Source organism: Protopterus annectens, chromosome 16.part0 (genome assembly GCF_019279795.1).
Source record: "Protopterus annectens isolate FY-2018-M chromosome 16.part0, PAN1.0, whole genome shotgun sequence".
NCBI classification, from domain to species: Eukaryota; Metazoa; Chordata; order Ceratodontiformes; family Protopteridae; genus Protopterus; species Protopterus annectens.
This window is the reverse complement of record NC_056750.1, coordinates 368720714-368736863: the sequence shown is the minus strand read 5'-3', so window position 1 is coordinate 368736863 and position 16150 is coordinate 368720714. Positions and strand designations below refer to the sequence as shown.

The window sequence follows — 16150 nt, the reverse complement described above, 5'->3', positions numbered from 1 at the left end:
GCATAAATCAAACACTAAAAACCAGACTGGCTAAAATTACTACTGAAACGGGCCTCACTTGGGTACAGGCCCTACCACTAACCCTACTCTCTATGACAGCTCAAGTACATCCTACTAAAGGTCTTTCTCCTCATAAAATCCTCATAAAACGCCCTATGCAAATGCCCATGACTCCACCACCACCCTTTTCTAAGTATGATAAATTTGATCATAATATTCTCCTGTATTGCACTTCTCTTGTTTCTTTTTTACAGTTTCATCATCGCCAGGTAGCAGCAGCTCAACAAACTCCTGATCCTGTCCTGTCCTCGGCACTACAACCAAAAGACTGAGTATGCGTCAAGTCATTCTCTCCAAAAACAGCTCTTCAACCATGATAAAATGGGCCCTTCCTGGTTCTACTGACGACATCATCAGTGGTTCGACTACAAGACTCACCCACCTGAATTCACATATCGCATGTTAAAAAGGTCATCCCATCAAAAGGTCAACAACCTCTACCTTTTTGCTACTCCTGAAGTCATACTGTACCAGCACCTGACAATGCCTCACATTTATCCATTTGGACAACCTCACCAAGTGCAACCGCCATTTCCACAAAAGTACTGCACAACTATTTTGGCGGTTATTCTTGTCGTTTTATTTTGTGGCCATTTTTACTTCCTGCTTCAATTATGCCTCATGCCAAACAAACTGCATGGCATCCACCTTTCAACACCTATCAAGCCATTAAATACGCTTATGCATCATCCCTCAACATCTCAGACTGTTGGGTTTGCACTGCTATTCCTACTGTTCATGGGGGATTGATGCTAAATATAGTCCCTTTAGGGGTTAATGAAACCTGGACGAATTTGATCTACGATGCATCAAATGTTATTTCAAAGGACAAAATAGCATTACAGTTGTCCCTCTGTCAAAACAAAACTGTGTATTTTCAAAAACTTGGTAAAACCAGAGTCGGGTGGAGCCATTGTAACAAAACAGTGGTATATAACTGCACTGCAGACAATTCGGGTTGTGTAACAGACTTTTCACCTGTAAAAAGACTTAAGGACTCTATAGCTAACTTTTCCCAAAAAATAGAAACAGTTTATTCGAAAATAGTCCAAGGACTGCAGGACACTGGGAATCATTTCAAACCTATCAACATCACCATTAAAGTAGAAAATTGTTATTTTGTGTGCGAAAAAAAAAAAAAAACATATAAATGGCTACCAGGAAATTGCTCTGGCAGCTGCTTCCTGGGCAACCTGGTTCTAGCTATTCGACATGTATCTGCATTACCTAAAGGAAAATTCGAAACGTTCGAAAGGTTAAAAAGCCTGCCAATCCTGTAGGTCGAGTTGATGCTTCATGGATTTATCATCATGACTTAGCTCATGCTAGTACCAAAGGACTGCCCCATATAGACTTGGGTAATTACATCATATCATGGGCCGGTATAATTCCATCATACGGAGCAGTGAAATCAATTTGGGAACTGAGAAAGCTATCTAAATTGCTTAAAATATTAAACAATGCTACATTTTCTGCCTTAAAACTAGTGACTGATAGTTCAACATGGGCATGGTTAACCAACCTGTTCTTAGGCTGGGGAGGTGGACTGTTGAAGTTGATTTTATTAATTGCAGTATTAGCAATTGTTGCTTTTCTTGTCTTATTCCTAATCAAAGCACTGATCTTGAAATTAATGTCTTCAAAAACTGTGAAAAAAAGTGCCAAATTTTTATATGCCTGCAACTATGAATGTAGATGATAAAATGACAATGTCTTCAAATAATGAAAAGACCAGTAGCATGGTTATGCTAAAATTCGGACAAATGTATGATAGGTTAAATGGTGATGCTTACACAGCATCAAAAGGGGGGATTGTAGAATATGAACAGCCAAAGCATGTGTTTGAGGAAATTGAGTATGTGACAGTCTGTATGTAGTAAAATGTATTATGTACTGTGAACTTTGAATGAACTCTGAGCAACGAGAAAATGCTGAAAAGCAAGAGTCTGCCTGAAAGCAGAAAATGTGCCTTTTATGAAAATGCATCCGATTTGTTTTCTTTGCCCAGAAATATAATAATGTAAATTGCCTCATGTTTATGAGTAAACCTTTAAATGGTTAATTGCCCTGTATAATGGTCTAATTGGTTCATTTCTCTATTTTTGTATTGTCAGCAATATCACCAGTATATAAGCTTGTTTATTCCTTTGTTCTAAAAGTCCCCCTGGTGCTTTCCATGAGGCTCCTGCACGTGTGTACTGTAAATAATAAAAACCACTAAAAAAAAAAAAAAAACTATATCTGTCTTCATTTTTAAAGTATTCTAAAACGTAACACTTCCCTCCTAACTTTTAAAATTTCTACAGAAATATCATCTGTTCCAGGAGACTTCTTTGTTGACTGATTACACATCACTGTTATCTAATCTAGTCCCATCTTAGCTATTAATTGTTGGGCCTCATCTTACTCTCACCTTGGCATAAAAGTTTTCCATACATATTTCCATTTCTCTTTTCTTGGTTTCCTCATTCCTCTGCTTTATACAAATTTTCACAAAGTTTCTAAAATATCACTAGGATTTCTGATTACTTTTTGTCACAGACTACCGTAAATTTGGCTATAAATTTTTCGACTTTCTGTTGTCCATGTTTTTTTGTGCTACAGAGTTATCTAAAAGAGTTCCTTAACAGCAACCTTTCTAAATTCATGCATATTATCCAAATACTCCTTTATTTTCCCTTTAGCACTGCGCAGAAGCTCCTTTTTTCCAGGATTTCCCTTCTTTTGCAATACTTCAACTTTGTCAGGCCCTCTAAGTTACAATATTGCTTTCTTTCTTTCTTATTTTTATTATGTTTATAAACTCGGTTTTCATTTTATCCCTCTCACTAGCAATCCTTTCAGAAGTAATTGCCATCTCAGATCATGTCATCTACCCACTCCCTGAACTCCTCTGTTTTTAACTGAAAAACTGGAAACATGCCAGTTTCCCACTTATACATCACTACCCTTCATCTTTATGTTAGATTTTTATGGTGCATGATCTGACATAGGTATCTGATATGTCTCAAAAAATTTTCAATTAAATACACATGTCCTTATGAAATATAATTTCTATCCGATCTAGCCCAGTTACTGTATCTTGGGGAATAATAATATGTAAATTATGACTGCTTTCTGGTTACTAAATTCATAGCCTCTCTACCAAATATACTAATATTTCAGATATTTACCATCCTGTTATATTTTCCCTTCCAGGTCCAACTGATAAATCCTCAGTATTGCAAAACAAGTTCCAGTCCTTGCCCACAAACAATATTCCAGGGTGAAAGCATATTATTTCTCCCAAAATTCTCTTTCAACTTCTTGTAAATAATCCCTTACTACCACAAGTCTACCATTACTGCCCTTTTTCCTCTTCTATCACTATTGGAGCCTCTCTCACAATCATTACTACTCCCCTTTTCCTCGGTCTCTGATACTCTGAATGTCCATCCATAAATTCTTTGTCAAATTCACATGCACATTTCTAATCAAATGCATCTCCTGCAACAATATTTGCAACTCTACAGTTCTTTATATAATTCAGCAATATTTGCTTTTTAGTTATACTTGTAAGCTATGTTAATATTCACAAAGCAGCCATTCTGATAAAAAACTGTTATGCTCACATGTTATACATGACAAGTTCTTTTGAACATGTGTTTCTAACTTGCAGCTTACATACATACATACACAAACACTGTTTGACAAGCTAATTTGGGATGTAGTTGCTTCTTCTCATCTCTGTTTGAACCCATGTCACATTTTCCCATATTTTTGCTTCAATAAACACTCTTAAGAAACAAAAAGCTATACATTTTCAACACCCAACCCTTTTAACTCAAACTAAAAGGAAATCTACCCCTCCAAATAGGTGCTGTTGCCCCAAACTGAAAGCAGCATCCACAGATATTATCTATTCTAAAGTTAGGGTTAACCACTCTAAAGCTTCTAAATCTTGTGGTTCCACTTGCAGAGACTGTGTGCTTTCAGTAAACTTTTAAGATTTTAACCTTAGGAAAAAGTGTGCTAACTACCCTTAAATAAACTAAACTGTGCACTGTTTTATTTAATACATTAATGTACTAAGGTTGCTGGGGAAGCTAAGTACAGCTGTGTCTACTTACCATAAATGTAGATATTCAAGTGTCTTCACTGTTGCAGTAATAACCATACAGATGTTCCTTGTTGTGGTAGCCCTTAGCCTGCCTGAGTACCAGAGATTTAACTCCCTCATCCTGGGCTGGTGAATGCATATGAACTGATTTACAATTTGACATGCAATTTACATCATGCCATTTTATACACATAATAAGAAAATAAAGATTTTATTAGCAGTTATTTCTTCATTTCTTTATGTTCTTCTAAACACTAAGCTGTTTAGTGTTTAGAAGAACATAAAGGAAGGAAGAAATAACTGCTAATAAAATCTTTCTTTTCTTATTATTTGTATAAAATGGCATGATGTAAATTGCATGTCATATTGTAAAACAGTTCATATGCAATATGACATGCAATTTACATCATGCCAAAACACTAAACACTAATGGCAAAATAGGGTTTATGCTTTAGAATTCTCCTCCCAGTTTAGCAGTCAACAAGCTTCCACTTTTTTAGATATTTCTTACAGAACCCCAGTTCAAGTGTCTAAACTACATTTGATGGGAATGACACTTTACAGTTCTCGCATTTAGTCCCTAGTTCCACACTGCTGCTATTTTCTCCCTGATGATTTCACCTCCCAACATCAGTATTGGATTCAAATCCAATGTACTCCCAATTACTCTGGTCAACTCGTGTACTTTTTATGTCACTCAAGCACCTTCCTTTGGAACAATGGAAAAAGGCTTCACTGGCAAAGTGGGGCTTGTTATTGTCAGAGGACTGAGAAGCAAAGTCCTCTTCAGCTTGCTAGCTCATCTTTGTTGGTTACACTTTATCTGCATAGCCTGTTCTGCATCCAAAAATGTCTTTCATCCTCCAAGAAGAAGAAAAAAAAAATTCAAGACAGCTGGATATAGCAACCTGAATCTCACTTGACATCTTCTGATTGACAGGATAAACGTGTTTCTCTTCTGCCTGGTGTAGAACGAATAACAACTTTCCACAAACATTCTGGTGTCCCTACTTTTTAATATTTCTCCTGCTGGCTATGACTACATCATCACTAATATAAGTTTTGGCTGTTTTCTCATGGCCAGATTAAGAACATACACACCTGCCCTCTCAAATAAATTTCGCTCTGGAACACCAGCCAGTTGCTTACTTACACATTCATAAAATTAATGCACTTCATTCTTTCTAGTTTCTCTGGCAAAGCAGAAATTCTCAGGTTTTCTCTCTCTGCTCTACTGCTTTTAATACAGTTCAGAAGCCTAGCGTTCAACTGTTTTTTCTTTCATTCCAACCTCCAAGTTCTGCACGTGTATCAGTTTATCTCAAAAGTTACTTAAAGTTTCTATTTTACATCCTTTCATCATTAGACAGTATGGTGTGTTAAGCATTTCAAAATGAATCTGATTTATTTTTCTTCAATTCCTGGAAGCCATTCCCTGAACTACAGCTGAAACTTGAACTGATGTTTGCTGAACAGCTGAAAGACTCTTCCCAGACAGTGCTTTTTCTCATCCTTCTCTGATGAATTTTCTTTCTTTCTCTAAATTTCTTCTTTGAAGGCATGCAGTGTAATTATAGCCTGTAAATATATTATATCCAAATTGATAACATTTAGTGGATTTTAATAATTTCTCACATTTTCACTCTGGCAGAACTCTAATAAATTTGTTGCTCAGTATGATACAATCTTGGAAGTCTATGCTCCTCAGTTACACCACTGCACTGTTAAAAAGGATGCTGCTAATGCTCTCGTTTCAAAAGGAATAATTGAGGAGGTAGATGCCAATGCTAGTAGGGCAATAACAAAAGAAAGCTTCTTTGGCACAAAGATGTACAGAAGCACTGCTGAAAGATCTACTGTCACCAAGTCACAGTAATGTCTGCTGCATTTTCTGACTTTATAGCATTCCCCATCACCATATATGTAAAAAGGCAAGACTGGGTAATCTATCAAGCTGACAAGTTGTAAACTAATAATGTTAGTCTTCTTTCACATCTACAGCGTTTCCCTAAGCTGGAAACTTGTAGATTACGAACTGGACTTTGCTCACATAAACAGTGTTCTGAACCTTGGAAAGCCATATCTCCCCCACCCCACCCCCGCAAAGGTAACCACCATGAAAAACTTCTCCAAACCTAACTTTGGGCTCCTGAAAACAGAGGTGGCTAATTTCATGGCAACCATGCAAATGGAGATCAGTTGCATGACTGCCGAATCATAACACCAATGCACTGTACGAACACATACACAAATGCATGGATCTCGCCATACCCAACAGAACCAAGTTGCTCTCCTCCAAAAAAAGCAAGCCAATCTGGTGGTCCCCAAGAAACCGATGCGGAATAAGGTGAAGTCCCAAGACTGGAAAAACTCCCTTATCAGCCTCAACAAAAAGTTGAGATCCCTCATCAAATCCTCTAAAGCTAGCTAAGAAAACAGAATTGCAGCAGATAGTAAAGAAAACCACAAGGCCTTCTATAGTTATGTAAAGAATCTCCATGGCAATACCCAGATTTGCTCTGAGCTAGTGCACAATGGTACCTCCTATACTGAGCCAACAGATAAAGCCAATATACTGGCTGACAGATTCAGTGCCAACTTTGCCCCCCCCATGGGACCAGTGAAAATACCAGTAGATTGCCTGGCACCCAGTATTACTGTTGCACAGGTTAAAACAGCACTGTCCAAGGCCAAGAACACAGCTTCTATGGGACCTGACAATATCCCTGGCTGCATTCTACATAAACTACAGAGTGAACTGGCACCTCACCTGTGTGCCCTGTTCAATCACAGCCTCACCTCAGGCTTTGTCCCTACCAAATGGTGCACTGCTACAGTCATCCCTCTCCACAAAGGAGGAGCGACTACAGACCCTGGGAACTATCGCCCCATAAGTCTGATTTGCAAAGCTATGGAACGCATCATCATGGACCTAATAAACAAGGATCTGGGGAATCCCCCAAGCTCTGGATCCCACACAGTTTGGTTTTGTGAAGGGTACATCAAGCCTGCTCAACTTGGTCGACTTCTTTGAGTCAGTCACCAGAGCTGTGGATGAAGGCAAGGTGGTTCACACAGCCTACCTTGATCTGGCCAAGGCCTCTGATACCATTCCCCACTCAGGAATCATAGAAAAACTCACTAAGCTAGGCATCGACCCCTATATCACTAGGTAGGTTGCAAACTGGCTCACAGGTAGAACCCACAGTGTGAAAGTAGCTGACTCCAAGTCAAACTGCCGACCAGTCACGAGTGGAGTCCCACAGGGTTTGGTCCTGGGTCCTCTCCTGTTTGGTATCTACTTCTCTGAAGTCCAGGCCAACATGAAGGGACTCTGGCTGACAAAGTTTGCAGATGACTGCAAGTTGGTAGCTATTATTAACTCCTCGAGTGATGTTGACATCCTACAGAAAGGCCTCACTGCGACCAATGACTGGTGTCAGAACCATGGCCTTAAGCTCAATGTCAAAAAAATGTGTCATCCCCTTTTGGAAAAACCCAGTTCTCATGAATTACCACATCGATGGTAGTCCACTGAACAAAGAAGGCGTTATAAGAGATCTGGGAACACAGGTTGACAGCAACCTCTCTTTTGACCACCACGTTGCCACTGTAGTCAGAAAGTCCTTCTATGTGGCACATCTCATTACTAAGGGTAAGGACATTGTCTGCCTCTACTCTTCCCTCATTAGGCCAATCATTGAGTACAATGCCCCATTTGGCATGTACCTCACTAAACACCTGCAACAACTGGAGAGGCTGCAAAAGTACCTCACAAAGAGGATCCTAGGCATTAAACACTTGTCCTATATGGACAGACTAAAAAAACTCCAACTATTCTCCATCTCATATCGCCTACTTAGAGGTGCTCTCTGCTTGACTTACAAAGCCATGTCCAGTCTGACCCAGGTCTGTTATAAATGCTACATCTAAAGAAATACCAATCCCTCCACACCATATGCTCCAGAGACCTCAACCTCATTACAACAATCAACAGAACATGCTGGAGGGAGAGGTTCATAACCCAGAGACTGCTCATGCTATGAAATAGGCTTCCCATATGTCAAGCAGAACACCTCACTGGTCCTCTTCAAGAGAAATCTTGATGAGTGGATGGGAAATAGAAAATTCACTCCAGGGATCACTCCAGTAGCTTTACTCGACAGAGGTGCTGGTAACTAAGGTCTGGTGGCACGATGGTAGGGTTATCCTATGGGCTAGGCTTGTAAAGGCTCCAGGGTCATTAGCCTAGTACACACCTATGAACCTATGAAGAAAACGGCATTTTCTTTCCCAAATGTTCTTGCTTTCCACCTGCAATTATAAGAAATTTTAGAGCTAAGATTTAAGGTAATCATCTTGAGTTTATGACACAGAAGGATTAAATCTAGCTTGTGCAATGGATAAGCCAGGCAGGGGAGGGTAGGAGTGAGCAGAAAACACCAGTCTGCCTACTCAGGGGAGGGAAGCAGCTGCTCTGTCACATGCAAGCAGATACTTGTAGATGAAATAGTCATACCTGGAGAAAAGGCCTTGCTTTACTAAGCCAGTGATGGCAGCAGCCCTTATGGAAGCACAAACTTGTAGTGGCACAGGTGCATACATCAGCCACCAAAGGGTGGGGTTACAGCTGTGTGAAAGACAGCCTTCACCACTGGCTCTCGCCCCACTGAGAACGAACTGGCTGAATGATTACAGACACCTGATGGCCAGCATGGGGGACTAAAACAAAGACAAAGTTTTAAGGTAAACATGACTGTAAACTGTGAAAAGTACAAATAGTCAAGAAGCAAAATTCCCTCTGCCACCATGCAAGTCTATCTTCTGAGATCTGTTGATTAACTGAAGGCATGTGTACGCCTTAACAGAGTCTACCTTTGTACATCACACAATGTAATTTTTACATGCCTTTGTAAAGATTTATAGCGTCTTACTTTCAGAAAAAAAGTAGATGCTCTCAAAATCACAGTGTATGCAACAGTACTTACATTAAACAAAATATCAGCAATCAAAATAAAGGGAGGAATGGGAGGGAGAAAGAAACCAAATTACTTAGTGTATGAGGAAAGGTTATTTTAATTCCGATCCTTGTGCTGTGTTTCCTTTATATTTTATGCTTACTAACTTCTGCATTTTATTACGCAGAAACATTTAAAAATGCCAAATACATTTGCACTATAGCCATGTAAAATATAATAAACATTTCCAGGACAGATGAATCTTACCAATAATATATGCAGGAATAAGAATCAGGAAAGAATATGGTGGAGAAAACCACAAAGCTCCCACCAAGAATGGAGCAGCGATCATCTGAAATTAAACATAAATCTAATTAAAGAAATGTTAGGCACCATCTTTGTAGCAGTCAACTGCAAAGCATCAAGTTAAATATGAATATATATGTATGTGTGTAAGACAGCTCTTTAATGGTTCCCACCTCTCTTGCACGGTTTCAAGAATTTGACTTCAGCAACAAACAGTTAACATGTCATTTGGCAAATTTTGTCAAAGTTAAACAATAAATAAGAGAGGCACTTTCCTACATAAAGGTTCAGATACAAACTGCCTCAAGAAAGCTATTGAGTCCAACATGGCACAGAACAAAAAAACATTTTTTTTTTCAGCAGAAAATATTGGCATCTCTTCAAATACTTTTTTGTACCTTGTTCTCCTTTGGGTGAGGAATCAATGTACAGAGTTGAAGCATTTTACTCTGCCAAAATTATCCGTTCCCCTTTTCTACCTTACCTACACATTTAAAACTTTCAGGCATATAAGTACACAGATGGCCACATTTTAAAGACTGGCATACCACTGCCGCAATGCCTACATTATCCTATTCTCGTCACTGTAGCCCCCCACTGCATAAGTATGTGATAGTCCTTTGGAAATACAGAGAGAACAGGACTTGCTATACCATGAATGTACAATGGAGTTGACAAACATTCTATACTACTCTGCTGGAGATGCCTGACACATCTTGGGTCAACCACAGAATCTACTGTGTACCTGTACATCTGTTATCTGCCAGACAGTACAGCACCATCTGTATCAGCTGTACTACAGCAGCCAGAGGGGCATTCACTGTGTAATGCCTGAAGATCTATAGATGCCATATAGGTGGAGCGCCCAGCAACACCAGCATGGCTGTAAGGCTCCCCATTGAGTACAATAGCTAATGTCAAGGAGGAGGTGAAATAAATTGCAGTGCTACACCATCTTATACTTCTCCCCAAATCTGCTGTAGCCTCCGCATGGTGCACTATATGGGGAAGAGTTGTACAGTCCAAATGCTTTGGGCATGTACTGTGGTGCACAGTACTCTCAAGATAGAACACAGATCACAGACTGTGCGTCATGGCAGGGCTAGCCAGTTGACAGTGTAAATTATGGCTTTAGGTAATTCGGTCATGTTGACTAATGTCACCAAATTGAGTATGGGTAGTTACCGGTGATAAGTGGGTTGAGGACCCGGCCTACTCCGACCTACACCAGGGACCCATGCTAATGGTGGGAGGGGTGTATGTGCCCCTACTGGCCAGTGTGTGCCCAGCAGCCCTGGGTCAATAAGCTACTGACCGGCCAGCATCTAATTATCCAGATTGGCTTATCTGAGAGAGCTCTGTTGAGCAAAAGCTGGACCTAAAACCAATCAACCGGACAAACATGAACTGAGAATTGCTACACTTAATGTAGGTTCACTGACAGGACACAGCTTGGAAGTGGATGACATGGTGATAGCAGGAGGCTGGAGGTCCTATGTATCAAAGAGACAAGATGGAAGGGCAGTGCAGCAAAGGCACTTGGCTTGGGATCGAGAGTCTACTACTCAGGAGGGGGACAGGCTAGAAATGGTGTGGGAGTTGTGGTGAGAGAGAGACTTCAGAAAGTAGTGAGGGATATCCTCAGAGTTAGTGACAGACTCATGGCAATTAGACACCAGTGTAATGATAGAGCAGTATTCATAACCTCACCCTATGCCCCACAGCAGGGTTGTGACAGTGAGGAAAACAAATGCATTCATACAGCAGTTGCAGGACCTACTAGGTAAAGCAGGACAACATGAATTGATGTTGATAATGGGTGACTTGAATGCTCATATCGGGACAGACAGAACAGGATGAGGACTGCCTGGGTCCACAAGGGTGGAGTAAAAGGAATAAAGAAGGACAGACCATTCTAGACATCTGTCTGGGAAATGGCTTGATAAGAGCCAACAAATAGTTTAGAAAGACAGACAATCATAAGATCACATACAAGAGTGGCCAACATGCAACTCCGGTAGACTTCGTCTCAGTAAGGAAAAGGCACTGGGGAAGAATCGATGTTTGCAAAGTCACCCCAGTGAAACAGTCGGCCCCCAGCATAAACCACTGGTTGCCACAATCAGCTGCAAGCAGTGGTCATAGAAGGTTCTAAGATCAACAGAGACCAGGCTGAAGACTGGAAGTTGACTGCAGAGAAATTACAACAGTTCAAGGAATTACTCAGGGCTCTAGCCCCTCAAGACGAGGAGGAAATAGGTGGAGTTAAAGAAGAGAGTGGCAGCACCTCAAAACAGCATGTATGATGACTACGGAACAGATATGTGGCCAAGCCAGGTAGGGAAATTAGGTACACAAGGAAAGCTGGTGGTGGAATGCAGAAGTCCAGAAAGTCATCAGAAGAAAGGAGGAGTGCAGGATAAAAGTGTGAGATACAAAAGACTGACCAGGCTAGGAAGGAATACTGGTTGGCTAACAAAGAAGCTAAGAAAGGAGTTGCAATAGCAAGGAAGAGGGTATCGGAGGCACTCTACCAAGTTCTGGAAAGTGACTCGGTAGGTGGCACAAAGAAACTACATCAGGTTGCAAGGCACAGACAAAAAGATAAAGAAGAAAGTCAGACACCCTTCATAACAGGGGTCTATATTATTATATTATGTTGTAGAAAGATGTCTTCATCGAACATGTCTTCATCAACACAAACATCAAACACAGTAATCGCCAAATGGCCACTTCAGCAAATTTTTTCCCCCAGGGGAAAAAACACTGGGCAGTCATCAGAGATTTGACATTTTCCAATTGTAGTGCAATCTCGGAGTTGGTATATTTAGTAAGGAAGGTGTGGAGGGTGACGCCCCCACTTTATAGGGTTTGAATGTTATTTTTGTGTTTCTTCAGGCAAGCGATTTTTCCCCTGGGAAAAAATTAGCTTAAGTGGCCATTCGGCGATTACTGTGTTTGATGTTTGTGTCAATGAAGACATGTTCCATGAACACGTCTCTCGACAACATAATATACACCCCATAAGAGATACAAGCAACAACCTGCTCACCAGTCCACACGACAACAAAGACAGATGGGAGTATTCCAGTAGCTTCTGAATGAAGAAAACCCCACAGAAGCTGTACTGCCCCAGAAACAGCCTACGATGAGAGAAGAGGAGGAGCCCACCCCAGAAGAAGTAATAATAGCACTAAGGAAAATGAAGTCACGGAAAGCAGCAGGGTCAGATGAGGTCACAGCAGGTATGACAAAGTTGCTGGGTGAGATGGAAGAGAAATGGCTCCTGAGGGTACTCATTGCAGTGTGGAGAGAAAGGCGTATCACAGATGACTGGAGAATAGGCATACTCAGGCCAGTGTACAAGAACAAAGGGAAATCCACAATTGTGGGCAGTACAGCGGCATCAAATTCCTATCACATTGTATGCAAGTTCTGGAGAGGATTACTGATAAATGGATACGCAGAGTAGTAGAATGCAAGATGGGTGATGAGCAGTTCGGATTCTGATCAGGATTCAGCACAACTTACCTGATGTTTACAGTGAGACAGATAGTTGAGAAGAAGCTAGAGATGAGAAAACAGTCCAACTGGGCATTCCTAGACTTGAGGAAAGCATATGACAAGGTCCCAAGAAAGCTGATCTGGGCAGTACTGTGGTGGTTCAAAGTCCCAGAAACAGTGGTAGAATTAGTGCAGGCTATGTACAAGGACCCAATGACTTGAGCACAAACAGTTTTTGGCCTTATAGATGGGTTCCCAGTGAGAGTAGATACACACCAGGGTTCAGCTCTGAGTCCATTGCTGCTCATACTGATGATGGACTACATTAACAAACAGGTTGGAAGGGACAGGATCAACAAAGTTGCTGTATGCATACGATGTGGCATTATAGGCAGACTCTGAGCAAGAACTTCAGCAAAGGATAGGGGAATGGAATGCAGAACTGAAGGCACAGGAGATGAAACACAACAAAGATAAGACAGTGGTTATGGCAGCAAATTGGGGAAATCAGAAGAAGCTGAGAATTGAGATAGAAGGGAAGACAGTAGAACAGGTAAACAGCTTCAAGTATCTGGGAGGGGTGGTTGAGGAGAAGGGAAGTCTGAAGTAAGAGGTCAAAGTTAGAATCAGAGGGGCTGCAGCCAACTGGCAGAGTCTCAGGTGTAGTACATGACAGAAGAATGCCAAAGAAGCTGAAAAGTAAGGTGTACAAGACAGTGGTGCAACAAGTGCTATTGTATGGTACAGAAATCTGGGCAGTAAAGGCACAGCAGATGAAGAAGCTAGAAGTGATGGAAATTAAGTGCCTGAGAAGGGTGGTAGGATGCACACTGTGGGACATATGAAGAAATGAGGATACAAGCGCAGAAGTCAAAGAGCTCCAATTGGTGAAAAGATCAAAGAGAACAGATTAGGGTGGTTTGGACATGTGCTGAAAAGCAGAAGACAATCTGGTGAAGATGATTTGGGACAGACAGGAAAAAGGTAAGAGGAAGCAAAGACATCCAGTATAGAGGTGGATGAATTGTGTGAAAGAAGATCTGCGACAGAAAGGTATGAGTGTCAAAAAATGTAGGAGTGTAACAATGAATTCAGAGATGGTGACAGTTAACACAACACCTCGAGCCCATGGACAAAAGGACATAATGGGGGAAAAAAGGGGGCTGATGAGGAGGACGATATTACACACATGCGCGCGCACACACACACACACACACACACACACACACACACACACACACACACACACACACACACACATCTCTCTCTCTCTGTATATATACATATATATATATATATATATATATATATATATATATATATATATATATACACACACACACACACACACACATATGTATACATACGGATCCAGGTTACTACATCGACAACTAAGAAGATCGACAGCCACTTCCCCGACACGAAAACACCGACACATAAATGATCGAAACTGCAAATCACGGACATTTAACAGGTAACGGGTTTAAATTTCGCTAATCATGCCTACCATGTTTTAGTAAGTGTGGCAGTGTTATGCATGTGTTACGATCATTGTATTACTAAGTCCTTATGGTAGGCATGATTAGCGAAATTTAAACCCGTTACCTGTTAAATGTCCGTGATTTGCAATTTCGATCATTTATGTGTCGGTGTTTTCGTGTTGGGGAAGTGGCTGTCGATGTTCTTAGTTGTCGATGTAGTAACCTGGATCCATACATACATATTTTGTACACACACTCGCACATAATACATATTAGTTCATGGAAGTAGGGGCTTTTCCCATGCTGGTGGGGGCAGCCAAATAAAATTATTATTTTTTTCCAAACGTTTGGAGAACCCCTGCTGTCTTCCACGGTTTTAGACACATTGAACTTGAATAACCACTTCTCTGTTAAACAAAACACTATTTTCATAGGGGATCCAAGTGATTCACCAATACTGTGCCAGTACCCTTATGTACTAATAATCTACCAGCTGCAAGCTTTTTAAAATGAATAATAAAATACTTCACTTAAAAATTAGCCAACAAAGTTGAGAGAGACAGATAAATAGACAAATAAGTACATATTTGCATATGGAATAGCAACATTTTAACTACAGCTAAATGATATGCTCCTACCCTTGACAATACTTTAACTACCACTGATTTTCATAATCATTTAGCAGTTGCAAGTGACACAAACAAAATATGGAATTGTCATGTCAATCACTCTGGAAAAGCAGGCTTCATTCTCTTTCCTCTGTTGCCAGCAATCCTATACTGCTACCAGGCTTGTATAAGAAAGTACAGTAGCCCTGTCTCGATACTTTCGGCAGATTAGAACTTCCAACTTCAAAAAGAATTTTCATTTAAAACAAAGCTGCTTAGATCATAGAATTCCACTCAAAATACAGGAAAAGCAGCTTTTGATAAGAACCATTTGAATTTATGTACCACCATAGAGCCCTTATTCCCAACAGACTACTTTCAGACCAGCCCATAATAGCAGAAGCACAATCTGAATAAATATATGAGGTTTCAATACATATAAACGAGATAAGCTGAGCAGTATACAAAATTTTAGCAGGCTATATTTATACACAGTACGTATTTCAAAGCAAAGTTTCATACCTTACAGCAGCAAATGATAAACTTTATATTTACAGTACTTATGCACGAGGTGAGAAACTAGTGGGAAAAACTATAGGTGAAGGTGGTTAGAAAGTGGGGGATCTGTTGGAAGGCATTAGAAGGGCTCTTAAAGAAGTCAGAGTTAATGATTAAAATGCAACTTCATACAGCTCGGTGACAAAGTACAGAGATAGTGCAGGTTTATTAAGGTAAGATGCAATGGAAAAGCTCAGGGTGGAGGATTGTTGAGAAAGTATTTGCAGACAGCTAACCTAGTTAGAAAGCATTTGAAAGAGGCTCTGAACTTGGGGTAGAGGTTGTAAAAAGTTGCTGACCTTATAAGATAACCTATTCCCCTCACCATAAAAGAGATTTAAAATTGTTTAATAAAAACCTCAAGTGCTCTTTTTAAAAAATGTGCTAATAAAATATTTCTCAGGAAACACTAACTGTTCAAAAAATCAATAAAAGAGCATAAACAGAATAGCTCACTACAAAAATAAAATGTAATAAATAAAATACAAGTTTTCATATACAAATGCTTTTTCTAAGTAATTTCAAAAAAGCTCCAAAATATACTCATATAAAGTAAATGATTAATTTAGATCAATA

General features: G+C 40.1%; 1 protein-coding gene across 1 annotated transcript in view; it reads right to left on the bottom strand.

Annotated features, from left to right (window-relative positions):
- The window catches only part of LOC122790598, a 530756-nt gene that overhangs the window by 361068 nt on the left and 153538 nt on the right, over window positions 1-16150 (bottom strand). The window contains exon 4 of the mRNA XM_044058125.1: window positions 9385-9469. Within this exon, the coding sequence (XP_043914060.1) occupies window positions 9385-9469 (85 nt within the window). The remainder of the gene's footprint in view (window positions 1-9384; window positions 9470-16150) is intronic.